General features: G+C 36.1%; 2 protein-coding genes and 1 long non-coding RNA gene across 4 annotated transcripts; 2 read left to right on the top strand and 1 right to left on the bottom strand.

The window, feature by feature from the left end:
- Window positions 1-1,685: 1,685 nt before the first annotated feature.
- On the top strand, window positions 1,686-4,373 carry LOC110915587 (probable CCR4-associated factor 1 homolog 6). 2 transcript variants are annotated; one of them, XM_022160313.2, is made up of 3 exons: window positions 1,686-1,804; window positions 1,909-2,040; window positions 3,399-4,373. In XM_022160313.2, exon 3 carries the CDS (start codon window positions 3,455-3,457, stop codon window positions 4,262-4,264), a length of 810 nt encoding a protein of 269 aa, XP_022016005.1. In that variant the 5' UTR covers window positions 1,686-1,804; window positions 1,909-2,040; window positions 3,399-3,454; the 3' UTR covers window positions 4,265-4,373. The 2 variants fall into 2 exon arrangements, with proteins under 2 accessions (XP_022016005.1, XP_022016006.1); XM_022160314.2 differs by having other exon boundaries at window positions 1,767-1,804; window positions 1,880-2,040.
- A 2,224-nt stretch (window positions 4,374-6,597) lies between these two features.
- LOC110915589 (60S ribosomal protein L7-1) lies at window positions 6,598-10,596 on the bottom strand. The gene is made up of 5 exons (XM_022160315.2): window positions 10,380-10,596; window positions 10,203-10,300; window positions 8,745-8,882; window positions 7,995-8,097; window positions 6,598-7,009 (listed from the first exon to the last, which is right to left on the bottom strand). Exons 1-5 carry the CDS (start codon window positions 10,560-10,562, stop codon window positions 6,794-6,796), a joined length of 738 nt encoding a protein of 245 aa, XP_022016007.1. The 5' UTR covers window positions 10,563-10,596; the 3' UTR covers window positions 6,598-6,793.
- A 2,615-nt stretch (window positions 10,597-13,211) lies between these two features.
- On the top strand, window positions 13,212-14,728 carry LOC110916441. The gene is made up of 3 exons (XR_002579757.2): window positions 13,212-13,348; window positions 13,982-14,069; window positions 14,542-14,728. It is a non-coding gene; the product is annotated as an uncharacterized LOC110916441 (long non-coding RNA).
- Window positions 14,729-20,582: the final 5,854 nt, after the last annotated feature.

Raw genomic sequence — 20,582 nt, forward strand, 5'->3', positions numbered from 1 at the left:
CGAGAGCTAAATCTTCTTCGTGGGTCTAAGAGGCCATCTTCTTCGGGTTGGGGTAACGGGTTCGTGGGATCAAGTGGGGTTGGGGTTGGACAACGATGGTTTGGGTTGGGGTTGGGGTTGTATTTATAGGGGATGTTGACTGTTGGGGGTTGGGGTGACCGCCTGGCTTGGCCAAACGGTTACAATTTAAAATTCAAACTCAAACACCCCGCTATGACATGGCCAACAAAGCGAATAGGAGACCGCCACATCGGACCGCTAGCCCGCCCCACTCCCGGCTTCAAACCCAAGCCCCAAGAGCCACGCCCCAACCCAATGCCACCTGGGGTGGTGGTTTGGACGTTTTCCCCCAACCCAAGCCCCATATCCCATAGTCTTCTAACACTTCAAAAGATAGCATTGGATAACGTGGCTTATGGGAATTATAAATATTTGATCTTCTTTTGTTGTTTTTGGGAGTAAACTGTCAAAATGGTCCTTGAGGTTTGGTCACTTTTGTTACTTTAGTCCACAACTCAATCATTTTGAATCTGGATCTCTGTGATTTCAATTTTGTTGTCGTTTTCATCCAAAAGCAAAATCTGGTAAAAATTTTCAGCTAACATCCTTTTTTTTTTTGTCTTTTTTCCTCCCTTATAATTTTACTTAGAAGACCATTTTGCTCTTCATTAAAAGAGAAGAAAAAGACAAAGAAAAAGGCTGGATGTTAACTGAAAAATCTAATTAGATTTTGCTTTTGGATGAAAATGACAACAAAATTGAAACCATAGAGACCCAGATTCAAAAGATTTGAGTTTTGGACTAAAGTGGCAAAAAATGACTAAACCGCAGGGGCATTTTGGAAGTTTACTCTTGTTTTTGGTGTAAATTTATAATCTTGAAGTACAAAATGAAAAAAAAAATGAAAATTTCTAGATTAAACGTGTTATGTATTTGGTGTAAATCCGTAGATATTCATGTAAAATCTTTGTGTTTTTGTCAAGTTCAACCCATAAACACGACTCGTTTAACATCCCTTTAACAAACATTAAGGATTTAACATTCGGTTGGATACTTGCTGCGAATGAAGTTGAGGTTCGGCCTAGATGGTAGCCCTTCATGCATATTTGGGATGTTCGTAAACCGCTGGAGCTGACAAGTTGTACAAACCGAAGCAATTCATAAATTCTGAGATCCGGACGCTTAAGTTTATGGTTCGGTTTTGACGTTTGTCAATTTATACTTTGGTCCAGCTTGGAATTTTCAATCGACCCTGTAAACCGAACCATTTGTTTAAATCTTTTTTAATCTTTTTATTTTTGAAGTATATTATGTATATATGTATGTATTATAATAATGAACCGAATATAAATTATTGATATATTGTGTATATATGTATGTATTATAATAATGAACCGTATATAAATTATTGATTCAAAAACAATAAAAAAAATCAGTTCTTATCAGTAAATCACCAAACCCATAAAACCAGTCAGCACGACCTGTTCGCACAACACCGGTTTAACTTGTTACTCTTCAAAACCATAGTTTACCCTTCTATAATTTTCGTAAAAACCCGAATACTATATACCCAAATCAAAATCAAAATCAAAATTTATATAAAAATAAAAACAATAGTAATAAAATAGTTGTGCATAGTAGGATAGGAACAAGATGGCAGTTATGGTACCAAAACGATCCAACCCAAGAAAATATCTACAAATAAAAAAAAAACACAAAAATAAACAAGATAAAGGCGGTGTGCAATGTTTATATTTAGTCATTGGCCACAAAATTTCTGCAAGTCGATATCGATTCACAGCTGGTACTCACTCTCTTCTTCTTCTTATTATTATTTTTATTATAACAATTTCTCCTTTTCATCACTCTTTAATGGTAGCTGTCTTTCCTCTTTCTCTCTTTCTGTAGATAGATTGCAGTGAAGGAGGTGGACATCCGCGTTCTAACAACCCTAATTTCCTCTTTTTTCAACTTCTTATCCTCAATTGCCTCTCCTATCGATTCATCTTCGCTGATTTGTACAACGACGTTCGATTTCCGGTAAGAATTGATCGTATACATCGTTTTTTTGCTGTTTTTGTTGTTGTTGTTGGATTAGGTGAGGTTGATTGTTGATTGTTGATTATTGATTATTGATTGTTCGTCGTGTGATTTTATAGATTTGGATCGATTTATGTTGAATTTGTGCAATGGATCTGAATAATTGTATCGATGAATGTTGTTTTTGTTGTTGTTGATGATTATTGATCATTCGTAGTATAATTTTCCAGATCTGTATCGATTTTATGCTGAATTTCTGCAATAGATCACGTTAATTGTATTGAGAAATTTCGCTTTTGTTGATGTTGAATTTGATTATTGAATATTGATGATTCGTCGTGTAATTTTCCAGATCTGGATCGATTTATGTTAAATTTCTGCAATAGATTTCGATAATTGAATCGAGAAATGTCGATTTTGTTGCTGTTGTTGAATTACGCTAGGTTAATTATTGATTACTAATCGTGTAATTTTTCAGATCCGGATCGATTTATGTTGAGTTTTTGCAATAGGTTCTAATAATTTTATCGTTAAATGTTGTTTTTGTTGTTGAATTACGAGAGGTAGATTATTGATGATTATTGATCATTCGTAGTATAATTTTCCAGATCCGGATTGATTTATGTTGAATTTTTGCAATAGATCACGATAATTGTATTGAGAAATTTCGCTTTTGAATGTTGTTTTTGTTGAATTATGAGAGGTTGATTATTGATCATTCGTAGTATAATTTTCCAGAGCCGGATCGATTCATGTTGAATTTATGCAATAGATCAGAATAATTGTATTGAGAAATTTCGCTTTTGTTGACGTTTATGTTGATGTTGATTATTGAATATTCGTCGTGTAGTTTTCCAGATCTGGATCGATTTATGTTGAATTTCTGCAATAGATTTCGATAATTGAATCGAGAAATGTCGATTTTTTTTGTTGTTGTTGTTGAATTACGTGAGGTTGATTATTGATTACTAATTGTGTAATTTTTCAGATCTTAATCGATGTATTTTGAGTTTTTGCAATAGGTTTTAATAATTGTATCGAGAAATGTTGCTTTTGTTTTTGTAATTGAATTACGCTAGGTTGATTATTGATTGTTCTTCGTGTAATTTTCAAGATCTGGATCCATTTATGTTGACTTTTTGCAATAGATTCCAATAATTGTATCGAGAAACGTTGTTTTTGTTGTTAAATTACGCTAGGTTGATTATTGATTGTTCGTCGTGTAATTTTTCAGATCTGGATCGGTTTATGTTGAATTCTGCAATAGATTTCAATAATTGTATCTAGAAATGTTGCTTTTGTTTAATTACTCGATGTTTGATTATTAGTTATTGATTATTCGTCATGTAATTTTCCAGATCTTGATCGGTTTATGTTGAATCTCTGCAATATATCTGAATAATCGTATTGAGAAATGTCGCTTTTGCCAAAAGGCGATTCTATTCAGATTCGCGAGGTATGGAATGACAATCTGGAAGAAGAATTCACGTTGATTCGAGGTATCGTTGATGATTTTCCGTACGTAGCAATGGACACCGAGTTTCCAGGGATTGTTCTTCGCCCCGTTGGTAATTTTAAAAACAACAACGATTATCATTACCAGACGTTAAAAGACAACGTCGATATGTTGAAATTGATTCAATTAGGGTTAACTTTCTCCGATGACCAGGGGAATTTACCAACATGCGGAACAGATAAACCCTGCATATGGCAATTCAATTTCCGAGAATTCAACGTAAACGACGACGTTTTCGCGAATGATTCGGTAGAGCTTTTGAAAGAGAGCGGTATAGACTTTAAGAAAAACAACGAAAAAGGAATCGATGCACGGAGGTTCGGGGAGCTGTTGATGTCATCAGGGATTGTGTTGAATGACAATGTGTATTGGGTGACTTTTCACAGCGGGTACGATTTCGGTTATCTGTTGAAGGTATTGACTTGCAAGAATCTGCCCGATACACAAACCGGATTCTTTAACTTGATCAACATATATTTTCCGACCATTTACGACATAAAGCATTTGATGAAGTTCTGTAACAGTCTTCATGGAGGATTGAACAAGCTTGCGGAACTGTTGGAAGTGGAAAGAATAGGGATTTGTCATCAAGCGGGTTCGGACAGTTTGCTTACGTCGTGTACGTTTAGGAAGTTGAAAGAGAATTTCTTTAGCGGTTCGATGGAGAAGTATGCTGGTGTGTTGTATGGTTTGGGTGTTGAGAATTAAAACAGATTTGTGAAAAGAATGTTAGTTCTATGTTTAAGTTATACAATGTGTTGTAATGGCACCACAGCTTGAGGATAAATTAAGGTAAATATTTTATTTCTGTTCTTCATCTCCATAAAGAATGTTACTTCTGTGTTTAAGTTATATACAATGTGTTGTTCTGCATAACCAAAGGGAATCAAACTGGGGTGCTGCAGTAATGAAGAGCCTGAGTTCGACTAGGCTCAAGCTCGTCTCGATTCAAGCTTTGTTTTTAACGATCGAGATAGGCTCGATACTCGATTCAAGTTTTGTTTCTAAAGATCGAGCTAGGCTCATAAGTAGTTTATCAAGCTTGAGCTTAGCTTGTCTCGTTATTATTTTATAAATTAATTGTTTGTATTAATTAATTATAATTATTATTATTATTATTACTTTTTATATAATTTTGTTACTTTTTCATAATTTTATAAATCATAATTATTACTATTTAAATATATATTTGATATATAAAATTAATTAAATTTGTGTAAACAGTAGGCTCGTTTAGGCTTGCGAGTCTGTTTGAGCTTGATAAGGGAAGCTCGGACTTGGGCTCGTTTACTAAACGAGATTGTTTTTTGGCTCGGGCTCGAACTTGTTTAAGGCCTAGCTTGTTTCGATCTTTTTTCTAACCAACTTGTTTTTTGGCTCGTTTACACTTTACAATGTTCTAACCAGATCCAAATGGTGACGAAATCAAATTTTGAAGGACTATAAAAGAATAAAACGACAATACCAATAGTTCATAATGAAGTCTTATGTTAAATTCTATACGACATTGATATGTTGAAAATGTATATTATACAAGTTTTTGTAGTTTTATGAATAAAATTCACGTCGTGAATTTTGATGCATAATTGTCTTTAGATTGGATGGTGTGGGCTAGCGTCCTTGGCCACGTATGCACTATAGCTCTCCTAACACCGTTTTGGGGATGCCGTCATAGGGGGCGTTATGGAGAGGCTTGCGAGAACAATAATGAGAGCTAACGATATCGATATGTATGATGGGGCCTTTAATGATTTGACCGTTCGAAAACGATAGGAACTCAAAAAATATATATATTTTTTTTTTAAAATATACAATATATAAACCTACAATTTTGTACCACATTTCTTGTCACTTTATACTACAAAATTAATCCACTCTACAGTTTCCCAACAACAACAATATACACACTTTTAGCCCAAATCATCTTTTTTTTTTTTTTTTTTTTTTTTTTTTGCAAATTGTCAACCGATGGACCTTGACAACCCGTATAAAATAAACCCACAAATGGGTGACGTAGAGTACCAACCGATCATGTCATCTCCACAATCCCCACATCCGTCATCACCACTACCCATACCTGGTTTCATCTACTATTCCACTCAAATGCCAGAATTGGTGCAAAATTCTCCATGATCCCCGTTTCTGCCACAATCGGCACATTCCGTACCTGAAACCCAAACGACTTCATCCAAAAGTCGTAGACACCGTAAGAAGGTCCGGATTAAGAACGTGCTCCGAGTTAGTCAAGAGGTGGACACCCACCGAAAACCTAGCTTTGTCACGGGCGGGGCTCAACATTTCGAAAGTCCCGATTGTTGGTAATATTTTTTTTCTCAACTAAATTTATATATTTTTTGTCAATATGTAATTTTTTTTTCTCAACCAAGTTTTTTTTTTTTTTTTTGTCAACTATTATATATATTATTACTTTTTTTTTTTGTAAAGCAGCGTATAATATTTTTGGTCGAATAATATTTTTTTTGTCAACAAATTTTATAATATTTTTTACTAGGGAATGACCAAGACCAAGTCATGCTTTGGAGGTGTATCCGAGAGAAAATTCACCGCTACGGACTGCGGTGAATACCCTACACCCGATTCGTTCCCGGGCAACCGGGCAAATGGACCACAATGAGAACCAAAATCTTCAACTTCAATAACATTTATAACTGCATTTCAAACAATCGTACACGAGTAATCGGTTCAAACGATGTGGACGTCATGACCGCGACCCATAATGAATATAAAATCCATACCGGATCCGAGTTTACAATGATACCTTGTAGGGAGCTTCTTCGTAAATCTCCAAATGGTATCATGTACCACCACTTAAGCCAACAATTTCCGGCTGATCGTCTTTAACAGGTTTAAAAAAAAAAAAAAAAAAAAAAAAAAAAAACCGTCTATTTATACAGCCGATTCCAGGTATCAAGCCGAACCAAACTGTTAACCCACCAACCTGTGAAAACCGAACCATTCGAATTCTGACTTGTTTCGGTTTGAACGATGGAATCGGTTTTAACTTTTTTAAACAACCCTAATTGCATCCCAAAAACTGCAAGGAGTGGAGATAATACAAGACTTTTACCATTCAAAGGTACAATAACAAGACAGATAAAGCCCAGAACAAAAAAACACTAATTTTACCGTTCGATAAAAGGTTCAAAACACCTCTACGTTCACACTCGCTTAAACTCAACTTCAAAAAGATAGAGATATAGATCGGGATGTATATAGTTAGTTCATCTTGCTAATCAACTCATTGATTTGATCTTCACGGTTTCCCGAATCACCTCCGTCTCTGAAAGGCTTTTTCTTACCCTGCAACGCCTTTTCGGGCTTGTTTAGATTAAACGGACACAAAAAGTTGCAAACGTCCTTGAAATGTGGGCCCACGTTCGCTATTTCGTTAACAATGTCTTCTATGCATATGATTTTGTGCTCCCCAAGCGCCTGAAAAACCATCAAGTAAAGTGTATATTTAAATAATCTTCAAAAATATAAAAAAAACAAGAGTTAATTACTGTTTTCGTCCCTGTGGTTTGTCAAAAATCACTATTTCAGTCCATTAGTTTAAAAATTGCGATTTCAGTCCCTGTGGTTTCACCTCGTAACCATTTTAGTCCCTGTACTTAACAGAATAATGGATTGAAATGGTTACGAAAGTGAAACCACAAGGACTAAAATCGCAAATTTTAAACTAATGAACTGAAATAGTGATTTTTGACAAACCACAGGGACGAAAACAGTAATTAACTCTTATTATTATTATTGAACAACAAATATGTTAAAATCGTTAACGGCACTAGGGGCGAGAATATTTGACACGACCCAAACCCAACACAAAAAAAAACAGGTTTTGGGTCGAGTAACACAATCTGTTTAAAAACGGGCCGGGTTCAGGTTGACCCATTAAAGTATTTAGAAAAGAAAAAAAAAATTGTATTTTTCATGTTAGATGGTTAGTAATAATAATAATGTTAGTTTTATCACACACCATATTACCTTCTTGTCACACTCATACTACATAACACGTTACTAATAATCCGCCTATAATTCGTCAACATGTATGACTCATGTAAAAAAATGGGTCAAACAGGGTCATGTTCGGTTTGACCCGAATTTATGTGTGTGGGTCAGGGTTGAAAGCTTTGACATGAATAATAATATGGGTCGGATAACGGTTGCACATTTCTACCCGCCAACCCAACAAGATTCTTTTTTTTTTTGACAGGTGAACTTCACAACAGACGGCTAATTCACACCCGCAAGAAGCAGGCCCGCCACCACTCATTACCAAGACTATGTTGTCTTAACCGGGCCCACGCCTGGCCAACCCAACAAGATTGACACCCCTAAACGTCACAGGTTATTTATAGACGTATAAAATTAAACAAAATGTGTTTCAAGTCAACTCTAATAAGAATATATCATATACCTGTTCAATAATGTTATTGTCCGTCAAAGGATATAACTGCTTGTTAATTTTCGCCAAACCCTTCTTGTATATAAGCTCGTTCACGCTCTTGAGGTTAGGATACCTTTAAATTGTCAAAAGAATAAGCAAAACTTCCTTAAGAAACCAAACTAAAAATAAATAAAAAATGAACACGATGTTAAAAAGAAGAGTTAACTTTCGTTTTGCTCCCTATGGTTTGGTCATTTTAACGGTTTTGCTCCAATAGTTTAAAAATAGCCATTTTCCTCCCTGATCTTTCGAGTTTGTCGCTAGTTTGCTCCCTGGCTCTAACTCAGTTAAAACGTTCGATTAAAGGTAGGGGTATTTCGGTAGTTTACTCCCTGGCTCAAACTCAATTAAAACGTTTAGTTAAAAATCGCGGTATTCGTGGTCGGCAGGTGGTAGTTGCAGGTGGTGGCCGGTAGAAAGAGTGGTTGGAAAGATGAGGGATCAGAAAAGAATTACTTATATACATGTAAATAAATAAGTTACAAGTTTAATTAGGTGAAAAGACTTACATGCCCTTGCTTTTATCTATAAAATTACCAAAATACCCTTCTAGTTAATGGATTTTTTGGATGGAGTTAAAGGCGGGGAGCAAAATGACGATAAGTTAGAAAGATCAGGGAGGAAAATGGCTATTTTTAAACTATTGGGGTAAAACCGTTAAAATGACCAAATCACAGGGAGCAAAATGTAAGTTAACTCTAAAAAGAATTATGGACTCACCCATAAGTCACATATGGTTCAACTTTTTGTAGAACATCCAATATTCTGTCGTTTGCCTTGACAAAAACACCGGTGAACATCCTCCTTAGTCTCAAAGAGTATAAAAGTTTCCGTGTCTGAGGGTGCATGTCACTTTTACTAAAAAACAAAAATAAATAAATAAAGGTGAGCAGAAACATATAAAATAAAGCGGAAAAAACAAGGCGTAGTGGCTCGAGAGCTACTCGGGATTGTATCGGTAAAAAGCTAGAACAAGCCGAGCCTTAACGAGCCCGTGCCTGAAATATGCCCCGTTTTAGTTATCAAGCTCGAATTTTATATACAGAGCTCGTTTAAGCTCGCAAACTAACTGAATTTCAAGGATTCATTGTCCTTTATCTTTATACTCATTTTCAGGCGCTGTCCTTTATGTTCAAAATTGACGAGTTTTGTCCTTTATGTTTTCATATCATACATGTTTTGTCCTTTAGGCCTAACTCAGTTAGTTTTTTCAGTTAAATTTGGTCATGTGCTTTGCACATTGGGGCATTTTTGTCAATTCAAAGGTTGCAGAAGCTTTGAGCTATAAATCTGCCGTTGAACTTACCTTTGAATTGACAAAAATACCCTCATGTGCAAAGCACATGACCAAATTTAACTGAAAAAACTAACCGAGTTAGGCCTAAAGGACAAAACGTGTATGATATGAAAACATAAAGGACAAAACTCGTCAATTTTGAACATAAAGGACAACGCCTGAAAATGGGTATAAAGATAAAGGACAATTCTTGAAATTCACTCTTATCTGTTTTATGTATGCAATTTTGTCCATTTAAACAGGTTCAACTTTAACTAATAATAATGGCGAGCCGGACTGTAGCCGAGCTTTGGCTGCTTTAAGCTATTGAAGCGAGCTCGAGCCAAACTTTTAGCTCGCTTAAAATTGTTCTCAAGTTACCTCGAGCCGAGCCGAGCCGAACTCGAGCTCTTGGGTTTTATTTTCGACCCGAGCTCGAGCTCGAGCCTAGTCAGGCTCAGCTCGTTTACACAATTACACCCCTATAAAAACTATCACCCGTGACCAAGGTTTAAAAGAACGGAAACGAGTTTTGAGGCACGAGGCGTAAGCTTCGAGGCAAACCAAGGCGTAAGCCCGGGGCGGAATTAAAAAATAAATATAAAATTGTATATCTTATAAAAATAATAATACTAACTAAATTCATCATCAAATTCATCAAAATGATCAAAAACACACATAAAAAAGACATAAATTGCTTGAAATTGACACAAAAATTCAAAAACATCAAAAACAAGTATCAAAAACCCCTGAGGCACAAGCGCAGCCTTTTTAGCGCCTCAGCCCCTTTGAGGCGCACATACAACATAACCCCCCTGAGGCGCGTCTCAGAATCGTTTTTTGGGCGTTTCGCCTCGAGGCGCACGCCTCAGCCGTTTTTCAAAACTATGCCCGTGACATACCCTTGTATACGTATGATGAAAAGAAGCTTCGCCTGAGATAAGTCAGATGCTTTTCTTGGTCGTTTTGACCGATGTTTCATTTTGATTAGATCAGCCTCCTGAATAAAAGATAAAAAAAAAACAGTTAAGCACCAAATATAAGTTGGTTAACACAAACAGCGAGGGGTGGTCCATTACTCTATCGCGGTATTCTCTGATAAACTGTTCGGGCTTTTTGATAACGAAATTATCACTTTTGGATTTCTTGACCCGTTGCTCCAATTGCTCTCTCCTTCTAATGGCCCAGTCCTCATTGTTTTTTCTTTTCTTCAACACAATCTCGGATACGTAATCGAGCTGCTTCGGTTCCTCATCGGCCATGATGGTTGATATCACCTAAGAAAAAATATATGTATTATTAGTACATTTGGTTACTTTAATTATGACCATAGTTGTTAATAGCGAATAGCAGTAAATAGAGACAAGCTACCTATACGCTACGTAACAATAGCGATGAGATAATGACCGCTATTTGATGTTTAGCAATAACATATTAAAAAAAATTAAAAAAATAGAGTTTTATTCACGAATTTAAGGTTTTTTAATGCAATTAGTGAAGATTACGACTGTTTAGTCGATTAAAATGCCTAAAAATTCGGTTTTTAATATTAGAAAAAAGATTAAAAAAAAACCTAATAGTCGCTATTGAGCGATAAACATTAGATAGTGATGATCCAGCGCTACGCTACGCTACGCTATTCGCTATCATAACATCGCGTGTAGATTCTACTTCATGATAAGGGTGCAAACGAGCCGAGCGGCTCGCGAACTACTCGAGATTGGCTCGAGAAAAAGCTTGAAACGAGCCGAGCTTGAGCCTCAAAACAAAGCTCGTTTATTTATCGAGCTCGAGCCTCACATGTGAAGCTCGTTAGGCTCGTCGAGCCTTATCAAGCCTTAGTGTAAACGAGCCGAGTCGAGCCGAGCTTATTTAAACTTGTTTACAAGCCGACCTCGAACCTAAAAAGAAGCTTATTTAGTAAATGAGCCCGAGCATTACTTATCGAGCTCGCAAGCCTAAAAAGTCTATTATTTATATTATTTTTATTTAATATACTAATTAATAGATAATAAACGAGCCGAACTCGAGCCTTGAAAACAAAGCTTGAATCGAGCCGAGCTCGAGCCCGAGCTCTCATAAGTTAATCGAGCTCGAGCTCGAGCCTGGCCGAGCTCGGGCTCGGCTCGTTTGCACGATTCATAAACATACAAATTTGACTTGTCAATGTGTATATCTAGCCTGATCATACTACCAATATTAACTACATTGAACACTAAATACTTTTCATTGATAAAACTGAGTTGTTATACGGGTTAAGTTCCTAACCCGTACATACCCATAAATTTTTAAATGAACCTATAACCAACACAGATATTCAAACGGGCCGACCACACAAACAACTTATTCGCGTGTTAGCCACTACTACTATTAGAAACACATTTTTTCTGCATACTACTACGACTCGAAATAAATCGGCAAACATCTCACTGAGTTAGCCAGATTTGATGCAGCATCAATTAAACTAATTCTAATGTGAGCTTCAAGATAAAAATAAAAACTGAAAGTCTAAAATATCTTTAAAAAAATCAAACTTTAGTTTAAATGTAAAACTCGTATAACCGTACAGAAATTTTAAAACTCTTGCAAAGCCTAAAATATCTTTAAAAATTCAAACTTTAGTTTAGATGTAAAACTCAAAAAACCATACAAATTTTATAACTCTTGCAAAGCCTAAAATATCTTTAAAAAATTCAAACTTTAGTTTAAAGGATGTAAAACTCAAAAAATCATACAAATTTTATAACTCTTGCAAAGCCTAAAATATCTTTAAAAAATCAAACTTTAGTTTAGATGTAAAACTCAAAAAAAAAAAAAAAAAAAAAAAAACATACATATTTTAAAACTCTTGCAAAGCTTAAAATATCTTGAAAAATTCAAACTTTAGTTTAGATGTAAAGGTCATATACTCAATACCTCACATACGCAAATTCACACACAGCAATAAACACATAAATTTGCCTATAAATCCTTCAAGACCCATAACCCTCTTTTGCATACACCTAAAACATGAGTAGCTCTGACTTAAAATGCAAAAGAATCAAAGATTTAGTTCACATGGATGTCAAACAACATGTAAATAACTATCAATTCTATCAATATTTGTTATTTGGTGATAAAGATTCCAAATTTTCAATGTATTTCGGGCATGTTTGGCTAAGCTTATTTAACCTAAAAAGAACTTTTTGTGAAACGTACCGTAAGAAACGAAGAAGTTGAAGCCGACTGTGTGAGAGGTAGAAGAAGACCAAGAGGGAAAATGTTTTAGGTTTTCCAATATGTGTATGATTGATAAAGCCAATCTTTGAAAAATCGGCCCATTATTGGTTGTTGGATTTGGGTCTTCACCCTTAATGGGTCTTAACCAGGATTATTGATTGAATTTGGCCCACACCCTTCTATAATGTACTAGACTAGCCACTAGGAGCACCAAAATAAAATTATATATATATATATATGAATAGAGGACGGTTCAAATAAAAACCACTAGTTATTATGAAAACTCAAAAACTAATTAAAAAAGCCAAAAAAAATATACCAAATTCTTTTTTTTTTTTTGCATACCAATTTTCGCAAGTTTATGTATATAAAAAAAATCAAAAAAAAAAAAATTGTAGTGCACATGTGTATCTGTACTACACATGTGTGTAACACCCCAAAAAACGGGTTTGGTAATTTAGACCCGGTTACTATTAAGAAATGGGTAACGTACCGTTAATGAGAAAAGTTAACCTGAAAAATGAGGATTAGCTAGGAATAATTAACCTAGTTGAGTATTGGTCTCGTTAGTAGTAAGCGGAGAGTTGTAGCCTTATTTGATTTAAACGAAACATGAGGGACCAAAGTGGGCTAACTTGAAAGTTGTTATGTTAAATGAAAATAACACACACACACACACACATTTTCGTGTGTGTTCTGTACGTGATCAGGGAAGGCTCTAGAGAGCCAAACTCTAGTTCATCATATATCAACCAATTGAAGCATGAATCGAGGCTCAAATTCAAGAAGGAACATGAATTAACGATCACCCAAGTTAGGGGATCATAAGGTATGTTGAATTTTGATGTTTAATGAAGTTGAGAAATCTTGATGAACATCACAAGTAGTGATTTATGTATGAATTGTTTAGGTTATGGCCAAATTGACAATGTATGCTTGCTTAGGAACGAACCCTAAGTGAAGATTTTGAGTAAATTGCTATAAATTGAGTATTTTGATGATTTACTACACCTAGCTAAGTGGGTTTATGTCTAATTCATGAAAGGGTATGAAATTGATTGTGAAAATGTGTAGTATGTGATGTGTACATGCATATAGATTGAGTATGGTATATAATTGTATGATGTTTACTTATATTGATGAATGGAAGTGATAACTAGGAAGAAGAACATGAAATACTTGTACATTATGCTTAGGAAGTAGTACGCACACCAAGTGTTTGATGAAATGTCTAAAAGACAATAACAAGTGAAATTGTATGCAAGTAATGGGTAAATAGATATAATTCATGTGAAGATTATCTAGGGATGATGTCGAGTATACCTTATGCTTGTTTAAATGAATTAATGATGTGGAGTATGCTTCAAGTGGGTCGTATGTTAGATGTGAATTTGATATGGTTGTTCATATGTATGAGCATATATGCTAATAAGAATGTGAATGTAATGACATGAGTGTATAGGAATCATGTCAAGATGGATGGGAGCTTTGAAGGCTAACGGGCTAAGAGGACTCAATCAAGTAAGCGAACGAGAATACGGACGCGCAAGGTAAGTGCACTCCGAACTTACTCTTTAGTTGTTAATGTATTTATGATATGTGATTATTGTTGAATGCAATGTAAGAAGATAGGGATTGATGCAAGTAGTAAGTTAAGTTTTAATGGAATGGGTTAGAAGTGGTTAAGAAAAAGGTTCGATTTGGTTTGGGTAAGAAAGGGAACTTACATAATGAAATTATGCTTGAATGAATAAGATGAGTTATGTATATTTGAGGACATGATCATGTAAATGGAAGCTAATGTACTAATCGTTTTTCTCTTGAGAATTAATGTGTAGTATAGGCATGGTAACAAAGGATGTGAAGGTTGACTCCACAATCTGATGCGAGTAATCGAGTGGATGGATGAAGGGGCTAGTATAGGAAAAAGCATGAAATGTTGACGCGCTATTATGCTTGTGCTAAGATTTTTTGTATTATGTCACCGGTTGCTAATAATGTGTTTGAATGTGGTGACTGCAGGCTATACATGTTTGGATGTTTCATCTAGAAGCGTACGCGGTTGAAGATCGAGTCAAGACACGGATTGTATGTGGGTGTATACGTAGTCACTTAATTGAGTCATGTATGTTAGTTTTTGCATTAAATTATAAAAGAGATTAATGTATTTAAATGAAAGAAAGAATATCATGAAGGAAATTTCTAGTTATGTAGTGTCCGCTGCGAATCTTAGGTTAAAGCGTTTTAGGGCGTTACAATGTGTATTATTACACATGTGTACTACAAATTTTTTTTTTTTTTTGAAAAAAAGTTTTTTTATATATATAAAAACCTGCGTTTTATATAAAAAAATTGAAAAAAAAATTGGTGTGTTTTTTAGGCTTTTTTAGTTAGTTTTTGAGTTTTCACAATAAAAGTGGTTTTCATTTGAACCATCCCCTGAATGCATATTATTATGTAGTGTTAATAATTAAATATTTATTAGTATCAAGCTTCTTGCGTTGTGGCAGGGGTGTAAAATCGTGTCAAGCATCATCAATACCACATTGACGATAGCGACCACTAAACACTGAACTATGCACGCCTGTTACGGCGTGTTAATGTGAAAAAATTATATCGAAACGTAAAACACGACGAGGTTGTTATATGGGAAAATAGAGGTAAAAAGGTTGAATCACATACGTATGTTGCGGCGTGTTAACTTGGAAATTCAGAGCGAAACATTTTAATAAAAAATTATAAATGATTAAAAGTATATGAACCAAAACTGAAATTGAAAAAAAAAATGTATTGATTAAATGTAAAAGATGAAAACTATTAGGGTTAAAAGTAAAAGAAAAAAACAATAAAGCTTGAAGTACAAACCATAATGCATAATCAAGTTTCAAATATGAAGTTAAAAATCAAACTACATTTTTATAGGCGTATGATTTTTCTTTAGTGATATAAGAACAAATATATATATATATATATATGGGGAGGTTCATTTGAGAAGAAAATTTTATTGAGAAGAAAAAAAACAAAAGGTACAATTGTAAAATATTAAGTAGTTATTTTTTCATCTCATTTATTACAATCTTTAAATAATTAATTACTCATAAAGACTATTATTCTCTACACTAATTTTCATTGTCTACACACATAAAAAATTATCCTACACATTTCGAAAATTATCCTACACATACTTAAATTTATCCTACACAACTCGTAATTTATCCTATACACCTAGTAATTTGTCCTACACTCTAAATTTTTTTTTTTTGAGAAATATATATATTTTGAAAATAAGTTACAAATTTAATGTAGTTAACTATTAAAAGGGAAGAGTAGATATTAATGATTTGTGTAAGTTTACAAATATACCCTTACATTAAAATTAAATGCAAATATTAAATGAAGTAAAATGAAACATTCTTTGTAACACCTCGAATTTTTGTGTCCAATGATGTGTTAACACGTGTCATTTGTTTACACGTGGCATCTATAATAAATAAAGGACTAATTTTGACAAACCTTGAAAGTATATAAATTCGAGGGTTATAAATGTCAACAAGGGTAAATATACTGTATAGTATCCCTAAATAATGCTTAAACCTTCAAACGAATAAATTATAGATCGTACAAAAACAAAACGCGGAAGAAAGTGAGAGATTACAAACTACAGGGGTTAACTGTGTCAACATGTTTAATAATACCTCTGAGTGACCCTTTAACGTCCCAAAGACTTTGTAATGGTATTATACCCTCACTAAAATAATATATATGAATTTCGCGAAGTTTCGATATGAAACGAGAAAGTTACGATCGAATTCGTAGAAGAAGGGTTAAAAGCGTCAACAGTGAAAGTCAAGGCTTTCCAATATAATTAATAAATAAACCGGGGACTTAATAATGCGGGTAATTAACACGAGGCCCCTATCGGTAAATAACCGAGGGCCAAACCGCAAAGTTACCCCTTCAAAACCGAAAGGTCAGGCGAATCATTACGAAAGATTTCGTTATTAATGGCCAGATTCTGTAATAATTACAAAAAGATTTAAAAATTCAGAAAATATGACCTTAGGCGACCCGCGTGAAGTTTCAACATAAGTTGAGGCGGGCCGCGAGCCTCCTCAAAAACGCGTCTGTTTTATGAACATTAGGCGACCCGCGTAAAAGAAGCATGGAATGTCCATGCGGGCCGCGTAAAGTGCCCAGATGCAGAAATATGGTAACTACTTGGCTTTTGGAGCTTGTGAACGATCATTTGATCAATTATGGCAGCATGGGTGACCCCTACACGACCCATTACCCTTAGGGACACCTGCCCATGATCCATGATCAATTATAGTATGTTGTGTAAAGATCTTGAGGGTCTTGTGTGACTATAAATAGGCCTCTTTGGCTCATAACATTCACACACTCAAAAACACTTCTACTAAACATCTCTCAAGCTCTCAAGACTTCTCTGAAGTTCCCTAAGCAAGAACCAACTACTGTAAGTCGTTTAGATCCTTTGTGATTCAGTTTATGCTTAGTAAATGGCTAAGAACCAAACCGTCGTAACTACGGTTTGACTTTAAAATAACTCAGTGATGGTTCAGTCTTATGACGAACCAAAAGTAGTTTTGAGTTGGTATTTATGTGGGTATTAAACCTCTAAAATGGTTCCCCCTGATCACCACTCTAACTATGTCAATTATCGAGTCAAACGTGCGGTTAAAAAGTCAACAGAAAGCTATTTTAGCGATTTAAGCATAATCTGTAATGTATATATTATGGAACATGTTTTGACAATCATAAAACATGATAATAAGTATATAAACATGTTTGCGCTCGTTTGAATCGATCATTTACTGTATAGAACCGGTTCGGAGCCGAATGTCGCAAAAGTTTGACTTTTGCTTTGACTTCAGTTCTGACCCGTTTTAGTGAGGTATAAATATACCTTAGGACTCTCTTAGGACCAGGTCACATGTTGGTATAAGCCTCTGTGGTCGGTTCATGAGTTATCCGAGTCTTTAGCGCATTTCCGTCATTCGCCTAAAAGTTGACCGTAACGGCCTTTTAAAATTAAAACGAGTATTTCGGACACGTGAACGGACCAAAACCTTGCTTGTTAAATTATAAGCATGTCCCTGAAGTTTCACGTCAATCCGAGGTCTAGAATGAGAGTTATGCTAAAAGGCGCACTTTTAAGAAAGTTTAGTAATTAACGGCGCAATTAGCATAACGCCCATCTAACCCAAGTTTTTCGTCACCAAAACTTTTACCCACTGTGGTAAAATAATATTTTGGGAATTTTAAAGATTTTTAATAATTTTTACCTTGCTCATAACCTGCGGTTATGGCTACGGTTCGGCAAATACCGAATATGCCCTTTTTGGCCAAAACAGGAGTTCTACAAGGTCTTTTGACCCGATTCCAGTTGCCACTGGTTTTAAATAATAAATAAAGAATTTTAAGCTTTATAAGCTGTTCGGGAAACTCAGATTTCCTGTAGAACTCGAAAATCCCTTTTAAAGCCTTTAAAATGACCGAAAAGCCCCTACGGGGCATAATATAAACTTAAACTCGTTACGGGCGTCACGGAAGGTATCCTACTGATACCAAAATACTTTTAAGGCATATTGACTTAGGAAATAAGCGTAGGACACTTATGGTTAACCGTTTCGCCTATTTGCGCACACGGTACGGCCCACGGAACTAGTTTTCGTGCAATAGCCGATATGGGTCAAATTACACTATTTGAACCCCTAAATCCAGAGTATGAACTATAAACCCATATAACACAAGTCTCTGAACTTGTTGGGTCCAAATCATACTCCATTCTCGGTTTTCGCCTTTTCGTGCGAATTAACCATATCTATATATCGGAATCAACCGGTTTAAGCTACAGCTAATACAAGGACCGTTAGGATTCTAAGAGGTTAATTAAAACCTTCGTTCCAGATTAGGAGCCCCAGTAAAAGCTATCGGTGACTTGATCTAAATTAAGGATTAATACTTGCAAAGGTAAATACTTTTGACTTGTTTCCCCTATATGGGCTTGGGTTACGGTATATTAATACCGCTTGATTGAGCACTATATTCATCCATCGCTTAGGTGGATAACTAAATAATATGATCGGCTCATTTAAACAGTTTTGTTGCTTATAAGCCTTTGGGGGGTTTAATGACCGTTGTCCCGGATATCCTCGGCATCATTTTACGAAATGGCCACGACCATCGACATCCCGGTGTAGGCGTACACCCGGTATAAAGTGTCGACATTAAAACTAAAAGACGTAGCCGTTGGTTTCTGTACTACGGTTTTACGCGAACGTGGTGTGTCTATAAATCTTTAACCCGGCACGACCCGGGCTACTGAACGCATAAAAGAACATGTAAAACGTTCACAAGATTTCATTATGAATTTTCCTAAGTTATAAAAGAGTTTGTGCCTTGTGCATTCAAATCAATTTTTAATAAACATTTTCAAATGTGTCAGTTGAATGTATTTACCAGTGTAAACTGACGTATTTTCCCCAAAAAGATTAAGTGCAGGTACCTAAACGTAATTGGCTGGTATTAGCTCCCTAGCGTCGGGATAAGCCTCGCAAGCTTGATTGCAGTATCTAATGGAACAATACTTTAACTTTATTTTCGATCCACTGTGGATATTCAACTTCTGTAATACATTGATATTATCACCAGAGGTTGAAATTTATATATTTATCTTATGCTTCCGCTGTGCATTATATAATTGTGTGGTTTGACTATATTGTTGCCAACATCGTCACGGTAATCCCCCACCGGGCCCACCGGTGAGACACGTGGAAATCGGGGTGTGACAGGTTGGTATCAGAGCCAACATTGAGTGAATTAAACACATTAGGCATTGTGTTTAATCTCAGTGACACAATTGCACATACTTGAGTCTAGACAAGAACTTAGGACAAATTCGGATTAATACTCCTTTTTGTCTTTACTTTTCGATTTGATTTTTAATAAGTTTTGGAGCAGGAAAATGCCACCTGTTATATTCCGAGGAAGAGGAAGGGGACGAAGAGGCCGAGGAGAAATCGTGACACATCACGATCAAGAAGCTGGACCATCTGGTACAAGACATCCTTCGATGACAAGGAGCGAAGAGCCACAACGACGAAGAGATCTTTACGAACCAGCGAGGCATTCCACTTCGCACAGCTCAACGCCATCCTACCGGCACTCCTTTGGGCCAGATTCAGAAAATAATCCCAACAACCCACAACCTTCCTTCATACCTCTGCAACGTTCGGTATCGCACCGAAACTACGACGACCCTAGTCCATACTACGTAGCTCAGTTCAATCCGGCTGACTACATACAGGAACCTCCAGGATTTGTTCCGCTAGGTCCACAAGACCACTTTTCTGAAGATCCCATGGAGGAAGATGAGGATCCAACTGAACCAGCTCGTGGTACGCCCACGCATCCGATAGAAGTATCTGATGGATCTTCATATCATGGTCCACAATATCAAGGTCCAGATAGCTTTATGGCCTTGTTTGACCGACATGAGTGGTACAACACACCATCTCATCAGACATCGCAACCGAGACATCCACAGGATCCCTCTGAGGATTCACGCTTTGAGGCAGTTACGCCACCACCTCCGCCACCGGCACAACCAGTTATACCTGATCCGCCGAGGCGAAGGAGGACAAATGCTCGTATGTCTACCCGAGGAGGAGGGGGTATGCATTTCAGTACTCCTCGACATTCAAGTAGCAGCCACTATCCGCCGCTACAAGAAGAAGGACCTTCAAGTCCTATACAGGAGGCGAACTCCGCACCTACTGCACGAAATTCGCCACCATTTGGGTATGACCAACCCATACCAGCTTACACAGGTCCAACGGCTTACAACCCGTTTGAACCATCACAACCCCAATACAACTACGGCTATGAGCGCGACCCATATGTGGTGTCGGCAAGATATAATGCGCGCTACCCTGACGGAGCACATGGGAGCATGGGACCACCGGACTACTCAGCTCATGGGTATCCAATACCTCCCAGACCTCCAGTTCCGCATCAAGCGCCACAACCAAGATTTTCTC

This window comes from Helianthus annuus, chromosome 16 (assembly GCF_002127325.2).
Source record: "Helianthus annuus cultivar XRQ/B chromosome 16, HanXRQr2.0-SUNRISE, whole genome shotgun sequence".
NCBI lineage: Eukaryota > Viridiplantae > Streptophyta > Magnoliopsida > Asterales > Asteraceae > Helianthus > Helianthus annuus.

Bases quoted from the DNA above. Each gene is read 5' to 3' on its own strand.
- LOC110915587 (XM_022160313.2), top strand. From the start codon at position 3,455: ATGTCGCTTTTGCCAAAAGGCGATTCTATTCAGATTCGCGAGGTATGG.
- LOC110915589 (XM_022160315.2), bottom strand. From the start codon at position 10,562: ATGGCCGATGAGGAACCGAAGCAGCTCGATTACGTATCCGAGATTGTG. The intron at 8,883-10,202 runs GTATGTCACGGG...TTTGTTTTTTAG, and splicing joins TTCATCATACGTATACAAGG to TAAAAGTGACATGCACCCTC. The intron at 8,098-8,744 runs GTGAGTCCATAA...GACAATTTAAAG, and splicing joins GAACCATATGTGACTTATGG to GTATCCTAACCTCAAGAGCG.